This window comes from Herpailurus yagouaroundi, unplaced genomic scaffold, assembly GCF_014898765.1.
Source record: "Herpailurus yagouaroundi ecotype Mexico unplaced genomic scaffold, PumYag 197, whole genome shotgun sequence".
Lineage (NCBI taxonomy): Eukaryota > Metazoa > Chordata > Mammalia > Carnivora > Felidae > Herpailurus > Herpailurus yagouaroundi.
This window is the reverse complement of record NW_024412428.1, coordinates 13,476,750-13,496,238: the sequence shown is the minus strand read 5'-3', so window position 1 is coordinate 13,496,238 and position 19,489 is coordinate 13,476,750. Positions and strand designations below refer to the sequence as shown.

The window sequence follows — 19,489 nt, the reverse complement described above, 5'->3', positions numbered from 1 at the left end:
AAATCTAAGAACTCCCTTGACACTACTGCCATGGGAGGACACAGTGAAAAGATGGTTTATAAACCATGAAGTGAGTCCTCACCAAACAGCAAATCCGCCAGTGCCTGGATATTGGACTTGCCAGCCTCCCAAACCGTGAGATACAAATTTCCGTTGTTTATAAGCCACCTGGTCTGTGGTATTCTGTTACAGCAGTCTAGACAAACTAAGACTACCACAAAGCCTATAAATATCTAGCATCTGGCCCTTTACCAGAAAACTTTGCCCTCCCAACTATGATGAACATTTTATAATAAAAATATTTGCAGTATGTTGTTAAGTGCAAAAAGGAGAACCCAAAGCTATGGGAAGGATGATATTTCATGAGTTTTTTGTATGTGTGTCTGTATGTGTATGTGAGCTGACAAAAAACTTTATATATATAATTCAGTACTGATGGAGACACCAGAAGTAAATTTTTTTGGTGTTTTTCTGTATTTTCCAAAATTCTATAATGAATGCATATTAATTCTGATATCAGATTAAAATGTACTTTTTAATAAAAATGACAAAAGAGTGGAGAGATATTTGTCTGTTACAGCAGAGAGAGAATTTTATCTTTGTAGCAAAATTTTTACAGAAAGGTAGATCGAAAACTATTTTAGGATTTGTGGGTCATATGGTCTGTCACAACTCAACCTTGTCATTATGGTTTGAAATCACTCATAGACTAAGTGAATCAACGTGACTACCTTCCAATAAAACTTTATTTACAAATATGAAATTTGAATTTCATAAAATTATACATCACAAAATATTCTTCTTTTATTCTGGTCATTTAAAAATGTAAAAACTATCCTCTACTTGTGGGCCACCCAAAACTAGAATTGAGATATACTGTGGCTTAGATGAAACAAATGCAGTTATTAGAGGAGTCTAAATTTGTTCCATATGAATTTAAAATTGTAGTACAATTCCATTAAGAATTTTAGCATTTGCCCTCAATGTCTCTCACTTCATTTTTTTACTCTTGTGGAGAAATCTGCAATGATGATATTTTTTTATTTTCTGCCTACTATTTTTCTGAGTGAAGGATGTTATTACAAGTGTTTAATCTATTAGCATCAATGTATAACAGTGTCCTTGTGTAACAGATAAAATGCTTTGCCACCTAAATCTGTAACAAAATAATTCACACTCCACTGTATTTTAGACGTGTGAGACCTGAAGTCCACTTTTCTTATTCTGACATGACGGTTATGCACTGGTATTAAACAAAAAGCTAGACTTAAAATACCTGTGATACGTAAAACACTATCAAGTCACCACATGCCGTGATCTGTAGTGCAACAGAGCAGCATGCAAAGTGTGATGAGAACATGACAAACATTCTCTGTTGCACCTACTCAACTCTGCTGCTGTGACGCAAAAGCAACCACCAGTAGTATGTACAGGAATGAGCACAGGGGTTGTTCCAACAAAAGTATTTATGGACACTGACACTTAATTTCATATCATTTTTATATGCCATATTTTATTTTTCTTTTGCTTACTTTCAACCATTTAAAGACAGAAAAACTAGCCTTGGCGCCTAGCCACACAGACAGGTATTAGTAAGTTTGCTAATCCTTGTACTAGAGAAAAGAACTAGGGCCACCAAAGACCAGGTGTAGGAGAGTAGAATTAAGGTTTTAAGGTTAACACGGGGATTATTACTCATATTTTACTGGTCCTTAAAAATAAAAACAGCTACTTTGGGAGGTAGTGTGTGTGTTTCATAGAAAATACGGAGCTCAAGCTATATGGCTACGTGGTAGAAATGATGAAAAAAGGATTTGTGAATTGAGATGATAAAATCTACTGCTCCTTCCAGATACTGCTTTCACAAATAATTTTTACCTATAATTTACCTCACTATCAACTCTAGGTTAATGTTGGTAGTTTCAAAGGAGACAGAGATAGAAAGAATTAGCAGAGGCGGAGGGAGGGAAAGACCTAATATATAATACATAATAGGTGTGGTTTGTATGAGAAACACTGCACAAAGTCAATCAGCCAACCCATACTAAAAGAAAACACCTTGGACTGACATAAAAAGATGGGCAAATAAATGTACATGGGTATGTTTTAAAATAAAATTTTAAAATGTAAGTATGTGTTCATTTTTGAAAATAATGATTTCTGGCTTTCTGATTAACTGACCAACTACTGATCCCAATTACATAGAAGGTTTCCACTAAATACATTTTAAATCGTCATCACATTTTTTTTTTTTTACCTCATAAAGTGTGTTGTATGTGGTGACAGTCACAGTGTTTGTATGCAACATCAGTCTTTCTCCAAGAAGAGTGAAAAGACTATGAGTATGCATAATTTCCACTTTTCTCCTGGAGAAAAAGGGGGAAAGAAAACAAAACACTATGAAATACATTTGATTACCTAATCACATGACTTTGGGTTTAGAAAGTACAATCTATTAAACAGATACAAAATCATACAAGTAATTACTTTTACTAACTTCCATCTGCAGTAAAATAACATTCATAACACAGCTATCTTCTAAAGTTCCAAAAACACTATTTAAACACTCCTCATATAAAATGTGAAATATACAAATTATAAATATTATATAAATGTTGACAGTTATTAGTTTCAAATTTTTAATGAACTATTTAGGAGTTATTTTTATTATGTTTAAAACTATTAGTTTCCACTAATACAGAGACCACAAAATTTTTAAATCCTTTCTGTCTAAATTTAAAGTCTATACATGTTTGTTTATTTATTTATTTATTTTGAGAGAGAGAGAGAGAGGGAGGGACAGAGACAGGGAGAAAGAGAATCCAGAGCAGGCTCTTCACTGTTAGCAAAGAGCTCGATGCAGGGCTCAAACTCATGAACCATGAGCAGACCTGAGTAGAAATCAAGAGCCGGATGCTTAGCTCATTATTGCTTGTATTTGTGGTCTGCCATTGGATTTAAAACAGAGAGAGAGAGAGAGAGAGAGAAACACACACAAAAAAACTTTCTTAATTTCTTACTATTGGCTCAGTTAACTGTCCTCCCCACACCAAATCCATAAATAGAATAGAAGGCTGTACTCAGGGTTTCCTACAACATTTAGTTCTATCTCAGGGAATTGCTACGAGCCTCTCACTTGTGTCACTGCCTTCGAATTCAAGATCTGGATCCTCTTGGCTCTCAACCCAAGGCATTTCATTTCTTACCTTGATTTGCTATTGTTCCCTATTCAGATCTGGCAACACTGATATAAATTGGGTATTCACCAATTCTTATTCCTTTCTTCCTGAGAGCACAGGTATACTATCAATTCCAGCCTCTTTTACACTCAGGTGTGACCATTTAACTGAGTTTTAGCCAGTGGAATGTGAGCAGGAAAGTCATGAACCATTTTCAGGCCTGGCCCACAGAAAAGCACTCATGCACGTCTTCCATGCTCTGTCTCCAAGGCAGAAACACAGGAGCCACATGACGAAGACAGGGAGGACAAGATGGAAGCAGCAGCCCAGGTCTCTAAATCACAGCTTGCAAGAAAGCCACCTACTGTGGAACACCCATTTGGATTTTCAATGAATAAGAAACTACTAGTTTGATAAGCAGCTAAAATTGTGTCTGTCTGCTGCAGCAGCCATTGTTACTTTAATTAATACAGAAATCAAATAATGAACCATTTATCTGGGTACCACTCACCTGGAAATCCTCTCTTCTAACATCAGCCTCCAAGCTCCACACTGTACAACAAAAGACACAGGGCAGCTGTTTCCCCCCACCTAGTTCTCCTCAGTCCAGGGAGGGAAACAGCAAAATAACTGAAACCCAAGAGCTTAGGCACATGTTTGTCTTGTGGCTGTGTTTGCGAAACACTTAAACACGACTGAAAAAAGGTCAACTGGTCATTAAAAAATTTTTAAAAATCAGGACTGATGGATATTATGGGATTATAGAGGGGAAGGCTTTAAGTAGTTTCCAATTCAGGCGACACCCAAGGCAAGGACGACTTAAACTTTCATTTGCTCCCTAATCAAGAAAGAACAAATGCCAAAGTGTTTTCCTTTATGTATCTCTCTGATACATGAAGCTGGTAAAAGTTATCCAAATTAGGCTACCTGGAATAGCCTAATTAGGAATTTACAATAATCTCTTACCTGCACCAGTATAATTTCAGCTACTAAAGAAATTCATGCCCTTCTGATTATCTTCTATAATGTAAATTTCTATAGAGCAGCTATATTCTAGCCTTTTGTGGGGGAATTGAAGAATCCTCCGTATATACCAGAGAAGAGATGGGTCAGCTTCCTCCTGCAGGTTGCTTTAAAACAATGTTTATCAGTAATTTTTGCTGCACAGCACTGAAGAGACAGCCAAAAATGCCATCCATTATCTCAGGCAGAGTGTGGGTGAGCTATACTCCCCATGATCCCCACGTGACTTTGTTTCCCACAGAATCCCTAATGAAAGACCCAACTCAATGCATTCTGCTCAAAAAGACTTCAATAGGGCATAGACTAGAGAAAGTAAAATTTTGAACCTTAACTTTAAGACCTAAACAGACTTCAGGCTTTAGTGCCTATTTGCTTTACCCTTTGAATTTTATAGGATTTCTGTCCATTTGGATTAAGAATGTAATCTTTTTTAAAAAAAGAGTAACCTTTTAATGTCATACAAATTATACATTTATTAGCTTACTAACATCCCAATGAAAATAAAATCCAATTTTCCTCTTCACAAAATAAACAAGCCTTTTTTTTTTTTTTTGGATAGTCAAAGAATACTTCTTGTAACAAACTCAGACAGTATGTTGAAACAAGACAAAGGTAAAAGAAACCCATACTTTCCATAACTCAGAGAAAATCATTATAAAGTGTCAGTTTATGTTCTTCTAGATTAATGACTATGCATATAAATATGGTGATAAATAAGTATAGATGATATCAATATGATGAAACTAATTCTGTATAAGGTAATTTATACTTTTTTTCCTGTTATCCTGTCTTGAATTTTCGGTCATTAAATATAATAAGTATGCAGCACATTACATCCATTGATGACTGTTGACATTGATGCTATTTCCAATTTTTTTTCTACCATGAACAAAACTTTGCCCTTTTAGGTAAATCTTTGGGCATATATCCATGACTATTTACTTAGAATAAATTCTTGTAACTGAAATGATGGGTGTTAAAAGCTTTTATATTTAATTTTATGAGACTCTCTGCAATTTACCATCAAAGTGGTACTTTGTACCATCAAAGTGTAACTTGTACCATCAAAGTGTAAACGCATTTTACCAGCAGCTTCTCTCACCAACATGAACACAAAATTCATGTAAGTATATAATTTAGTAATTATTTGAAAACCTTATAGAGTCACGCAATTATCATCAATTTCCAGTTCCAACATTTTCATCACCCCAAAAAATTCTCTTGTGCCTTGTAGTCAATCCCCACTCCCATCACTAGCCCAATATAATAATCACTAACTGCATTCTGGAGATTTCATATGAATGAAAACGTGCTCTTCTCCATCAGGCCTCTTCCATTTAGCATAATGATTTTTAGGACTCATTAATGTCATAGTGTGCATCAGTAGTTTGTTTCCTTTTAATTGTGCATTGGTATTCCATTGTATGGACATATGATACTTCGTTTATCCATTCACTAATTAATGCAATTTTGGATTATTTCCAGTGTTGAACTGTTCTGGATAATGGTATTAAGAACATCTATGCACAAGTCCAGTTGTGGACATATGCCGTCATTTCTCCCGAGTAGGTACGCAAGCATGGAAATGCCAGGGTATGTGGTAAGTGTTACATTTTTTAAGAAATTAGAAAACTCTTCTGGAACATGGCTAGAGCATTTTACATTCCCATCAGCAATGCATGAGAATTCAGTTAGTTGTTACATGCTCTGGTTACGTGTTGTATGTTGTGGATTTATACAAATCAAACTATTTTCTATTTTGCTGTGAGATTTCTTTGACCTAGGGGTTCTTACTATCAAGCAATTTACCAAAGCTCTTTCTGCTGTTGATTTCTTACTTAATTTTGTTGTGGTCAAAGAAAACATGTTGTTTGATCTCAATTCTTTTAAATTTACTGAAACTTGTTTTATGTTTTATAGCCCAGCCCATTATATATTCTACACTTAAAACAATTTGCTGACCGTTCTATGAATGTCAGTATACTGTTTAATATGATCTTGAATAGGGCTGGTGAAAACAGGCTTACATTAACTTGTAGCTATTGAAGGGGAATGCTTCTAATATTTTACTACTAAACAGGACAATGGTTACTTTCAAGTAGACAGGCCTTATCAGGTTAAAGAAATCATTTTCTATTCCTGCTTTCCTAGGAATTTTGATGATGAATGGATACTGAATTTTACCAAAATTGTTTGTATCCATTTGCATAATTACATAGCTATTCTTCAATGTGTTAATAAGGAGATTATATTAAAGGATATTCTGATGTTAAACTATCCTTACATTCAGCATAAAATTAAAAACCTAGGGCGGGGCGCCTGGGTGGCGCAGTCGGTTAAGCGTCCGACTTCAGCCAGGTCACGATCTCGCGGTCCGCGAGTTCGAGCCCCGCGTCGGGCTCTGGGCTGATGGCTCAGAGCCTGGAGCCTGTTTCCGATTCTGTGTCTCCCTCTCTCTCTCTGCCCCTCCCCCGTTCATGCTCTGTCTCTCTCTGTCCCAAAAATAAATAAATGTTGAAAAAAAAAATTAAAAAAAAAAAAAAATTAAAAACCTAGGGGGGAAAAGGCAAAACACTTTATTTTTAATTTTTAAAAAATGTTTTATTTATCCTTGAGAGAGAGACAGAGCATGAGCGAGGGAGGGGCAGAGCTAGAGAGGGACACAGAATCCAAAGCAGGCTCCAGGCTCCGAGCTGTCAGCACAAAGCCTGACGTGGGGCTCAAACTCACAAGACGCGAGATCATGACCTGAGCCGAAGTCGGACGCTCAACTGACTGAGCCACCCAGGTGCCCCATCACCTTTCTTTTTTTAATATAAATATTTATGACTATCAGTTGCCTCCAATACTACTTAGGCCAACTCTCAGAAGTGTAAATACACAAAATTCTCAGTTTTGATTCTAAACACTTTATAATGTGTACAGTAATTTCTTGTTATGAGTTATTTACAATATGCACATTTCCATTGTATTAGTTTGATTTTTATCAGTGATTTCTTAATTGAATTGTGGGTGACAAGTCATCTTTATGACAATTTATTTACATTTTGGACAACTTTATGACTTCCACTGACAAGTTTTATATTTTTGTGTGTGTTTGAGAATAATGAATATGCTAATCAAGCATATTTTTAGTTTTCAGTTTTAGTTTTACTTTTAGTTTAGTTTAGGTTTAGTTTTGTTTGTAGATCTTTTATATCCTTGGTTAAATTCATTCCTGGGTATTTTATTCTATGAAAACTTTCATTCTTTTTCCATCCCTTAACCTCCTTTCTTATTTGTCATCTTTGTCTCTTGATGCTACATTCTGGGTAATTTCTTCATTGCTATCTTTCAGCTCACCAATTCTTTCTTAAGTTTTATCTCATCTGTTTAACATGTCCATGGAGCTAATTTTAATTACTACCTTTTAATTTCTAGAAGTTACTGTGATTTTTTTTAAAGCTTCATGGTTTGTTTTAATATTACCTTGTTTCTTAGGAATTATTTCTCCCATTATGTTTGATTTTCATTTTTGGCATATGAGAATTTAACTACTTTTGTGTGCTCAGCTATACATCTGAAAGGATTTCTGTTGTATTTTATTCAAAATTTCTAAGTTTCTAGTAGTACAAAGTATTTCAGGGTATCGTTTTACCCACTATTTTTCTCCTATAAGAATTCTTATTCACATGTTTAGTCTCCTATATTCTTTATCTTTTCTCTTTCTATTTTTGGACCCATGCTTTGGGAACTTACTAATTTAGTGGGAATCCACTAATTTGGATGGACTGGAAAACAAGTCATGAGCTAACGAGGCAGAATATCATTTTTGGTTCCCTACTTGAATCTTAAATGCTCTTCTTAAAAATAAAATTCAAAGATTCCACCATAGCCCCCTCCACTAGTTTTATTTCATTGAGTACATAGTTTGATGACTCTCTCTTATCTCCTGTCTCTGGCTACTAGCCTTTAATGAGTTGCTATTTTTCTTTTTTACACAGTTGAGGTCAGATCTCACTGCTGTGGGTTTTACATGATGGGATCCCTGCAGGTGCTGTAAGGTAGAGGACCGCCTAAGATAACTGATCTGTAGTATAAAACCTAGCTTGTTGTTAAGTCCTGGAGCCAGCATTGTGGCATTCCAATATTCCTGCACTCCCACAAATTCAAGGACAGGGAAGATTCAACCCATCATTTCAGATACTTCTTGGCCTTCTGGTGGTCACTTACATAGAAGCCAATGTTAACACCTCTCAGGAGGGAGGGGGATGCAAAGGAGAGAAAGTAAGAGGCACAGATCTTTGACAGAAAAATGATCTCTCAAAATTTGCTGCTTTTTAGTCTTTTCTTTAGGCTTCTAACATAATTCTTCAGCTGCCTGTCATTCCCATGGGAGAGAAAACCCCTCACCAGTTGTCTTGTTTTCTCTGCTGCTACCCCAGGTACACATATGAACCAACATTTGCCTGAAGAAAGCCAATAGGTTAGATGTTGAAAATATATGGGAAGGAAACTTCTTTCCACCTCTCATACTCCCAGAACCTACATCACTACTTTTTGTTAACAGACAATCGGTTCTGCCAGAAAAACTGGATACTTTCAACTAGTTGAAAAAGAAACCATTAGGTTAAAACAACTGTCAGTATATAACTCTCAGGCCTGTAGTCAACACTACACACAGCAAGCTGATTCATTTAGTGTGATTAACTTGGAGAATTCACCCAGAAATTACAGGGTTTGAAGTTAAGACATCAGACAAATATACTTGGTTGAGAATTTTTATTTCCACAATGAACATTCAATAACATAGGCTTTTAAATTTTTGTAAGCTAAAATTATCATAGTTGTATTACAGTACAACCGTTTAGGCATTTTGATCATCTATTTGAATGATTTGTTAGATTCTGTTCTGAGGATAACTATAATCAGACCACTTCCATGAAAGAACAGTTTGGCTTTCTACTGAAGCATACACCCAAGTTAAGTTTTTCAGTTTTATATAGCTTTTTATTTTGAAAATTTTTAAGATTTACAGAAATGTTGAAAAGATAGTACAGAGAGTACCCATATATTATTTACCCAACTTCCCCATATGTTAATATCTTATCTAATCATGATACATATGTCAAAACTAAGAAATCAACATAAGTATAACGTTTTAACTAAACTACAGACTTTTATTAATATTTTACCCGTTTCCCCTAATGTCCTTTTTCTGTTCAGGACCCAATCCAGAATACCACCTTTCATTTAGTCATCATATCTCCTTAAATTCCTCTGCTCTGCAGCAGTTTTCCTGTTCCTTGTTTCTCATGCCCTTTGACAGTTTTGCAGAGTATTGGTCAAGTATTTTGTAGAATATCACTCAATTTGGGGATATATGATACTTGCTCTGGACTACACTGGGATTATTATTATTACTTTTAGAAGAATACCACAGAGATGAAGTGCCTTTCTCATTACATCATATCAGGGAATACATGATATCAACATGATACAGAACTGCTGATGTCAGCCTTAATCAATAGGGGAAATCACTGCCAGGTTTCACTATCCTTTGGAAAAAAGCCAGCAAGTCCATCTCACACTCAAGTAGAGAGGATTTATTTGAGTTCCATCTTCAGGAGGAAGGAGTAGCTGTGTATATATTATTTGGAACAGACTTCTCAATTTTAATGATGGATATCAAACCTATCTCTACTTCAGCTGACAAAGTATATGGATTATCTAACAACCTATATCCCAGGCACTTGACAGAAATTACAAACTAGGCATTGCAAAGGACCAATGCACCAGACTTCAGTTTAGCTTCATTCATGGACCCAACTCAGATTCACTGCCAGACACAAATAAGACACTGAGTTTGGGTGACATTTCATTTCTTAACAGTTTTAGAGACGATTTTCTTAGGTTTTGAGGTATATAATCAAAGCCTTTACAAACATTATTTCCTCCTCCCTAATAATTATGTGTTTTATTTGTTTCAAATATTGAATAATAGTAATAATATAGTAGAAATACTTATCTACTGATCTAAATGATACTAGTATTTCATGTTTAAATTTTATATCTAAGATAAATATCTTATTATACTTAAGATATGACCTGTTTTTACCAGAATTGCAGGTTAAATTGCACCTATTACCTTTTTGCCAAATATTTAAAGCATCATATTGCAATGTACTGTGATTAACTCTTTTAAATCTAACTATCATTTATCCTTAAAACTCAGTGAGAAAGGAGTATAGTTTTACTCATGTAGGATAAAAACTGAGGCTCAAGGATATTTCCAAAACCATTCAAAAAAATGTGTGGCTAAGCCAGGATCCAAACCAATGCAGTACAACTTGACAGACAATGAATTTTATGTATGTATGTATGTATGTACCCACACACATATATATACACATATATATGTATGTATGTGTGTGTATATATATACACACATATATACACACATACACATATATATACATATATGTGTGTATATATACATGAGTGTATATATATATATATATATACACATACACACACATATATATGTATGTGTGTATATATATATGTATGTACATGTACCAATTCCCCATAAGGAGCCACTGTTTGTAATTTCTTGTTTCTTACATATTCTACTAGATTTTCTTAATGTAATATAGGAACTATTATATACTTATATCCTCTTTTTTATACAAAATTAAATCAAATAAACACTTATCTATACTATTTGTTTTTAATCATGTAACAATTTAGTTGTGATATCAATATACTGAGACTTAACAGTTTTGTTTTACAACTGCACGGTATTCCATTTAATGAATAAACCATCATTTTTTTAGCAAATCCCCTATTAATAGAAATTTAAGATTTCTCTTAATCCTTACAAATATAAACAACACAACGAGTACCTCTGAAGAATCATTATTTCACATGTGTACAAGAGATAAACTGCTGTGTTAAAAACTATATGTATTTGTAATTTCAACAGACATTCATCAAAATTAACACTTCACTCTAAATGGGGCTATGCTAATTTAAGTTCTGATGTGCGAGAATGCTTGCTCCCCCCAACAATCTTGCTAACAAAGACAGGATGTGGAATTTTGAGAATTCTGTCAATCTAATATGTGAAAAATTATGTCTTACTTTAGTTTTAGGATATATTTCCCTTACACCAGTAGGACTCCCTTCTTTTTAAATATTTATATGCCATGCATATTCTCCTCTATAAGCTGACCATTCATGCATATCCTTTCCCCCTTTTTCTACTAGGTTGTCTTACCAGTTTCTAGGGAAAGTTGTACAAAATGATCATGTAAAATTCTTTTAATTTCTTCAGTTTGTATATTAATTATGAAAATTATATTTTATACATTTTTTTTGTCCTTTATTAAGTTGCTTTATGATGACATCCATTTATGTCATGAGCTTAAAAAAAAAACTAGCTTTTTAAATGACTTTTTATATCCCAAATCATGATATTCCTACTTGTCTATTTATTAATTACTTTCTCCCATTTATTTGGTTATTCTTTTCCTAGCTTAGACATTTTAATTATTTTTCTCTGTATTTTCTTTTTATTGCTGTATAACTATGGATATTCTTCTAAACACTTCCTGAACTGTATCCCACAGGTTTGTGAAAGTTTTTTTTTTTTAATTCTGCTATTTGTCCATATAATTGTGGGTTTATTTCTGAGTTTTTTGTTCTATTCCACTGATCTATGTGCCTACTTTTTATGCCAGTACCATACTGTTTTAATTACTACCACTTTATTATTTTTTTTACTAAATGTCTATTTATTTTAATTTTATTTTAAATGTTTTATTTTTGAGAGAGAGAGTGCAAGCAGGGAAGGAGCAGATAGAGAAGGGGACAGAGGATCCAAAACAGGCTCCGTACTGACAGCAGCAAGCCCAATGTGGGGCTCAAACTTATGAACTGCAAGATCATGACCCAAGCCGAAGTTGGATGCTCGACTGACTAAGCCACTCAGACACCCCTATTTATTTATTTATTGAAAGAGAGAGAGAGAGAGAGAGAGAGAGAGAGAGAGAGAGAGAGAGCATGCACATGCATGCACAAGTGGAGAGGGGGCTAAGAGAGAGGGAGGGAGAGAATCTCAAGCAGGTTCTGCGTTATCAGCACAGAGCCCAATGCGGGGCTTGATCCCATGAGATCATGACCTGAGCCAAAATCAAGAGTTGGATGTTTAACTGACTGAGCCACCCAGGCACCACTAATTATTACCACTTTGTAATATAACTTGAAATCTGGAATTACAATACCTCCAGTTTTATTTTTATTTTTCAAGACTTTTTTCCATACAAATTTTAGGATTCTCTGTCCTAGTTCTGTGAAAATGCTATTCGTATTTTGATAGGGATTGCATTAAATTTATAAGTTGCATTGGATCATACAGACATTTTAACATTATTTGTTCTCCCAATTCATAAGCATGGAATGTCTTATTTCTTTGTGTATTCTTAAATTTCTTTCATCAGTGTTTTATAGTTTTCAATTTTTTTTAACATTTACATATTTTTGAGAGACAGAGAGAGACAGACGATGAGTGGAAGACAGGCGGAGAGGGAGAGGGAGACACAGAATCTGAAGCAGGCTCCAGGTTCTAAGCTGACAGCACAGAGCCTGACATGGGGCACGAACCCACAAACTGCGAGATTATGACCTGAGCTGAAGTCGGACGCTTAACCAACTGAGCCACCCACGCACTCCTGACAGTTTTCAGAATATGGATCTTTCACCTCTTAAAAGTTAGGTTTATTCCTAAACATTTTACTGTTTTTAGTTCAGTTGTAAAAGGAACCGTTTTCTCAATTTCACTTTCTGCTGCTTCATTATGAGTGTATAGGGATGCAACAGATTTCTGCACAATGATTTTGTAATCTTCAACAAAGGACTGAATATTCAATGGGAAACTGACATTCTTTTCAACAAATGGTGTGTGGAAAACTGGACAGCCACCTGCAAAAGAATGAAACCAGACCAATATCTCTCCCCATACACAAAAACAAACAAAAACTGATTAAAGATCTAAATGTGAAACCGTAAAATTCCTACAAGAGAGCATAGGCAGTAATCTTTCACCATCAGCCATAGCAACATTTTTCTAGATATGTTTCTTGAGGCAAGCCAACATAAACTACTGGGATCACGTCAAACTAAAATGTTTCTGTAGAGCAAGGGAAACAGCCAATAAAACTAAAAGGTAGCCTACAGACTGGGAGAAGATATTTGCAAATGACATATCTGAAAAAGGATTAGTATCCAAAATATATAAATACTGACATACGTCAATACCAAGAAACAAATAATCCAATTAAAAATGGGCAGACAACATGAACAGACATTTCTCCAAAGAAGACATATAGATGTCCAACAAACACATGAAAAGATACTCAATACCATTCATTATCAGGGAAATGTAAATCAAAACTACAATGAAATATCACCTCATTAGGGTTGGTGAGAATATGGAGAAAAAGGAACCCTCTTGCACTGCTGATGGGAATGCAAATTGGTGTAGCCACTATGGAAAACAGCATAGAGGTTCCTCAAAAAATTAAAAATAGTACTACCCAATGATCTAGGAATTGCGCTACTGGGTATTTACTCCCAAAATACAAAAACATAATTCAAACGGATATATGCACCCCTATGGTTATTGCAACATTATTTATACTAGCCAATCTATAGAAACAGCCCAGTCCATTGACAGATGAATGGATAAAGAAGATGTGGTATAGAAACACAATGGAATATTATTGTGATAATATTGTGAATAATATTGTCGATATTATCATAAAAAAGAATGAAATCTTGCCATTTGCTAGGGCTAGAGAGTATAATGCTAAGCAAAATAAGTCATTCAGAGAAAGACAAATACTATATGACCTCACTCATATGTGGAATTTAAGAAACAAAACAAACAAGCAAAGGAAAAAAAGAGAGACAAACCAAGAAACAGACTCTTAACTATAGAGAATAAGCAGATGGTTACCAGAGGGTATGTGGGGAGATGGGAGAAATAGGGGATGGGGATTAAAGAGTACACTCATGATAAAAAATACAATAAAATACAATAAAATACAATACAATAATTTTAATAAAATATTGAAAAAATTCTGCTGTTTGTATTTTCTCATTGACACAAAAATTGTTTAATAAACTTTAAAAATCTAGGTAGAAGAAACTTTGGTTTCTGACTTTGTTCCTATTTTCTAATTTTATTGTGTTTTATTAAAAGAATATTGTCTGTTTTGTCTATGTTTTGGAATTCTTCTTTGATGTATACTACTTCGATGTCAAATTTTTATAAATGTTCCATGTTAACATGGTACAGATTTCAAACTATATTAATCAGATTTACCTTACTATTTAGATTACATTCCCCCTGGATTTTTTATGAACCAAGATAGGTGGATTAAACTTTGTTTTAGTATTTCAAACTAATGGTAATTTTTTATTTATCCCATAATTTTTTATGAAAGTTTCACCCTGTAACATTATGTATCCTTCTTTATGTTATTTATTGGTTTTTGGCTTGACTTCTAATTTGTCAATATTAAGATGATTCCTGTTTTCCTCACTTGTATGCATGTGGTATAACCTTTAGTTATCCTTTAATTTTCCGCCTTTCTAAATCACTTTATTTTTGTATGTTTCTTGCACATAGATCTGGGTTTTTATTATTGTGATCAATTGAATTTTTCTTAAAATAGGTGATTTAAGACTAATATTTAAGACCAATAGTATACTTTTGTGCTGACCATTCTAGGAAAATTCTCCCTGGTACTCAGAATGATCTGGTTTAAATGGATGGTAAAATCTTATATTAGGACTTCACTGAATTATAGCTTTAAATATATGTTTAGTTCCACTGTTCTGCTTTTCTTAGTTGGAAATTCAATTTAGGCCACTACTGGAACTTCCATACTTTCTATAGCAATCATTTTCTCTCTAATTCTTCTAAACTCTTATTATATTTCTTAAATTTCTCATATTATTTGCCTTGTTTTCATTTTTATCTTCTGTGTATCTTACTATGCCAACCACATAGTTCATCTTCCTTTGAGTTTCTTCTGATTTCGTTTTTATTTGTATGGAAGTTTTTTTCTTCAATAAAAATAAAACAGAAACTTTCCTCCAAAGTTCTGTTAGTCTATGATCCAACACTTCTGTGTTTTCCTACCATGTCTTCTAACTTCATGAAATTCTGCTTAGTAGTACTCCTTCCTCAGCAGCAATTCATATCGTACTTTTTAAACTTATGGTAAATTTCTAATTTGCTAATTTAATAATTGCAATTATTTACCAATTTAATAATTGCAATTATTATGTATTCTATGGCAATATTTTTCCAGTGAGTGTTCTTATCTGCTGGTTAGTTTTTTTTATTTTTTTTTAAGATTTCTTAATGTTTTTCATTTATTCTGAGAGAGAGAGATTGAGAGAGAGAGAGAGAGAGAGCATGAGCTGGCAAGGGGCAGAGAGAGAGGGAAAGGAGAGAGAAGAGAATCAAAGGAGGCTCCATGCTGTCAACACAAAACCCGATGTGGGGCTCGATCCCACAAACTGTGAGATCATGACCTGAGCCAAAACCAAGAGTCAAGGCTTAACCAACTAACCCACCCAGGTGCCCCTCTGTTAGTTAGTTTTGGTTAAGTTTTCCACATTTCTATATTTTTCAATGTGTCTTCTTAACAATTTTTAAGAGGTTGCATCTAGGGCTAGAATCCTTTAATGTCTCCTAGTCAATTTCTCTTACTTAACCAAAGTTAAATGAGCAGTCCTTTTCTCTTAATATTAAAAGTACACATGCTTCTCAGTCTTAGTATTCAATCAACTAATACACATTTACAGTTCCTCAAATATGCATAACTCCTTCCTACAATCCTGGTTTTGGTGAACTATTCCCTGTATTTATAATATGTCTATTTTCACTTACTTGACTATCAATTTGGTACCAAAATAAAAATAATATCTACTCTTCCAGACTATTTAGCATGTTTGAGATGTTTTACCTAGATCGTGTGTAGTTTTCATCAGTGTTATCAATAAACTCTCTGAAAATTTAAATACCAAAATCAAATGACAACAGTGAGGTTCTGAGAGGAGCTCCATATCTAGCAATAGTTAAATGATACCCTGTTGGGCTCATTTGTATAGAAAATGGATTTTATAAAGAATAATTTTGCACTGGACAACATAATATGAAAAATACTCATTATATCAGCAAGTGACAGTATCTAAATTCTAGACTTTGGGGAAAAAAGAAATATTCTAGGATCTTCAAATAACAAAAATAATCCATAGGCCTCAATGTTAGAAAAAAATACAAATAATAATGACTTAACATGTCAGCAAAAGAGCAGCTCTCATATACACTGTATTCCCTGTGTCACGAAAGTTTTCACTGAAATCATATCCATATGTGATTTATTTGATTTGATGAAATATGTTATTGCATCTTTAAGATGAACAGTATTTTCTTCAGCAAACAAATAGAAATAAACTATATTACTTAAATTGTGAATTTGTTCTATAATCTACTATTAATAAACATGCTTTCATAAAACACTTTCACAATCTTTATCATAGGAAGCTATTCTTTTCCACTGTAAGATTATTCAAGTCAAATTTCAAATTTCATGTTATATTAGATACGAAACTACTAAACATACAATTTAAATAGATATTTTCACAATTCATTATGAAAAACATCAACTTACTTGTGACCTAAATGCTTCAGAAAGTATCCCAGAACCTTCAGAGCTTGAACCCAAATACTTTCACTTTTAGAGGCCAATAATTTGTAGATTACTCTAAAAAATACAGAAATAAATGACCTTTTAGGCACCTACAAATATTAAAAATAGAAGCACTATATACTTTACAAACAAACCATAAATATAAAAAATATAAAGTACCTCTCAGGATTTAAAATTCTTCGGAAAAATTAAAAATTATCATATTTTACAAATTTTTCTATAAACTTGGTCTTCCAATAAATACTCAAACATTCAATGTGATTCGTTGCTTATAAGCACTGCCTTCCAGGCATGTTGAAAAGACATTTTTTCTATTTTCAGATATATGATTAGTTAAGCCACATTTCCCCTTCTATTAGAACTGCCTCTGACATTTCTACATAATGACCTTTTTTTCTTGTTTATACCTAATTGGATCATGGATAGATAGTTGCCCAATTATTTCTCTTTTCTGAGCATTTGGAATGAGCTCTGAGAAACAATATCTAGCACTTTGGGGGCTCCTGAATAAAAAAAGTATTTAAAATAGAAAGGATAATGCAGTCTTGTTTTGTTCACATAGATGAGTCTATACACAAAAGGAAGAACAAAGCAACCATACAGGAAGTAGCAGAGAAAGCAAAGTTGTTTCCTTCTAGCTTTCCAATTCCTTGTTCTTATCCTAATGAGATTTCTATAACAAACGCATTATTCTGTTTTTACTTTAATCGGTTTGAGAATTTTTCTGTTACTTGGAGCAAAAAAGTCTCTGCTAGCAACACAAAACCTCACCTAACCTAACCTAACCTATAGAGGCACTTCATATACTATATAAGAATAGGGCTATATTCATTATAACATTTATAAATATCTAAAAATGTTTATCTTTCGTTTTCTTCAAAACATAAAAGTATTTTTTCTATAAGGTAGTAGTGGGTAATAATTCTTTTAAAACTCATTCTACAATTTAAGAAAGTTCTTTGAAGGTGGTGGTGGGGCCTATAAAATTGGGATATGCTTTACTGTATTAAATTCTTTTTGAAAAATACAATGTCATTTTATATTTTTAAAATGAAGTAATCTAGGCCAAACAAAAAAGTTGGTATTAGAAGATACAGTACAATTTTTATATTATTTCAGTAACATTAACAAAGGGAAACAAATAACTTAAAGCTAGCGACATCTGTTTTATGTTTAATAATGGCTTATACTATTAAAGAATAAAATAATATATTGTTGATATTGCCTCTTACTTGTGTGTTACTCAATTGAAGAACAGACTAGGTAAACTCTAGAGGTAACTATTTCCTTTAGAAGATGAAGTTTTTCAAAAGCCTCAAGTTCCTAAATAAATATGTATTTACACAGAAATTGATTTTTAGAATGTTTAAAGACAAAGATCAGTAATGAAAAAAAAAAAAAAAAGAACAAGTTTGAGACTAGGACATGTCAGGAAAAGAACTATTCAGGAAATCGTGAGAAAGAACCTTCAACAGAAAAAATAATCTTGAGAACAGAAGTAAAAGCTCACAGCCTAAAAATGTGACTAGCTTCAGACATGGAACGAGAAACTCCCACAGAATTCCCATTTTCTAGAAATAACTTCAAATTTAGGTATAACAAAGGCATAAGATCCACCCAGGACTAACAGAAATTATGATTGACAAGTGAAACATGGAAACATCAAAGGCCATCATTCATCAACATTACATAGGATTTTCTTCACAACTAGATAAGTGTTGCTTACAAAACAAGAAACAAACACTGGATTTGCAGTACAATATGAATAGGAAATTTACTGACAAATCAGTTAATGAATCTACTTGCAATATAATAAGATAATTAGGTGAATCCTAATTCATCTGTTTGAGCTTACTATATTAAGTCAGAATATTGTCTATATTGAGATAAGTACTTATTTGTTCTTTTCTTTAAAGAATTTCAGATATAAAAATACCACATTTTTAGCTACTCAGTTCAATGTTGTATTTCATATTTCACACGGTCTTCCTTAAAGTCAGTTAAAATGTCACCAAACTTAAATTAAATTCATTCTTTGTATTCATTTCTTAGTGTGTATAAATTATAATTAATCAGAGGTTTCCCCAGAAAATATTTTATATGTAACTGTTATCCTTACATACCTACTTTCTAGGATACAGACCATGTCCTATAGAATAAGCCTACTTTTTCCATATTTTTAACAAAGCCTACAGTCACCACATTTTTTTCAAGTGGAAAAAGTGAAGTAGAAATTCTTCCATCTCTGTCATTGTTTTGAACACATTGGTGACAATATGACACGTTTAGCAGGTGTCAATCATGAGCAACCAGGTCTTGGTATTCATTGTGCCTAATCATTCCATTTACACTATACATTTAAATTACTATTTCACTCCCCTAAAGACCTAACCACTCTCCTTTGTATGATCATATTTTTACCTGTCAAAGTAATGAAAAATCCTATGTCTGCATTTCATATTAACCAATCTAAGGTTGGTATCATCCACAGGGATGAGGAGGATATTTTCAATTAATTCA

General features: G+C 33.5%; 1 protein-coding gene across 11 annotated transcripts in view; it reads right to left on the bottom strand.

Moving 5' to 3' along the window:
• Positions 1-19,489, bottom strand: part of NBEA (neurobeachin) — a 689,863-nt gene that overhangs the window by 491,883 nt on the left and 178,491 nt on the right. For all 11 annotated transcript variants that reach the window (XM_040448178.1, XM_040448180.1, XM_040448182.1 and 8 more), the window contains 2 exons: positions 16,931-17,023; positions 2,258-2,366 (listed from right to left, as the gene is read on the bottom strand). In XM_040448178.1, coding sequence (XP_040304112.1) covers positions 2,258-2,366; positions 16,931-17,023 — 202 coding nt within the window. The remainder of the gene's footprint in view (positions 1-2,257; positions 2,367-16,930; positions 17,024-19,489) is intronic.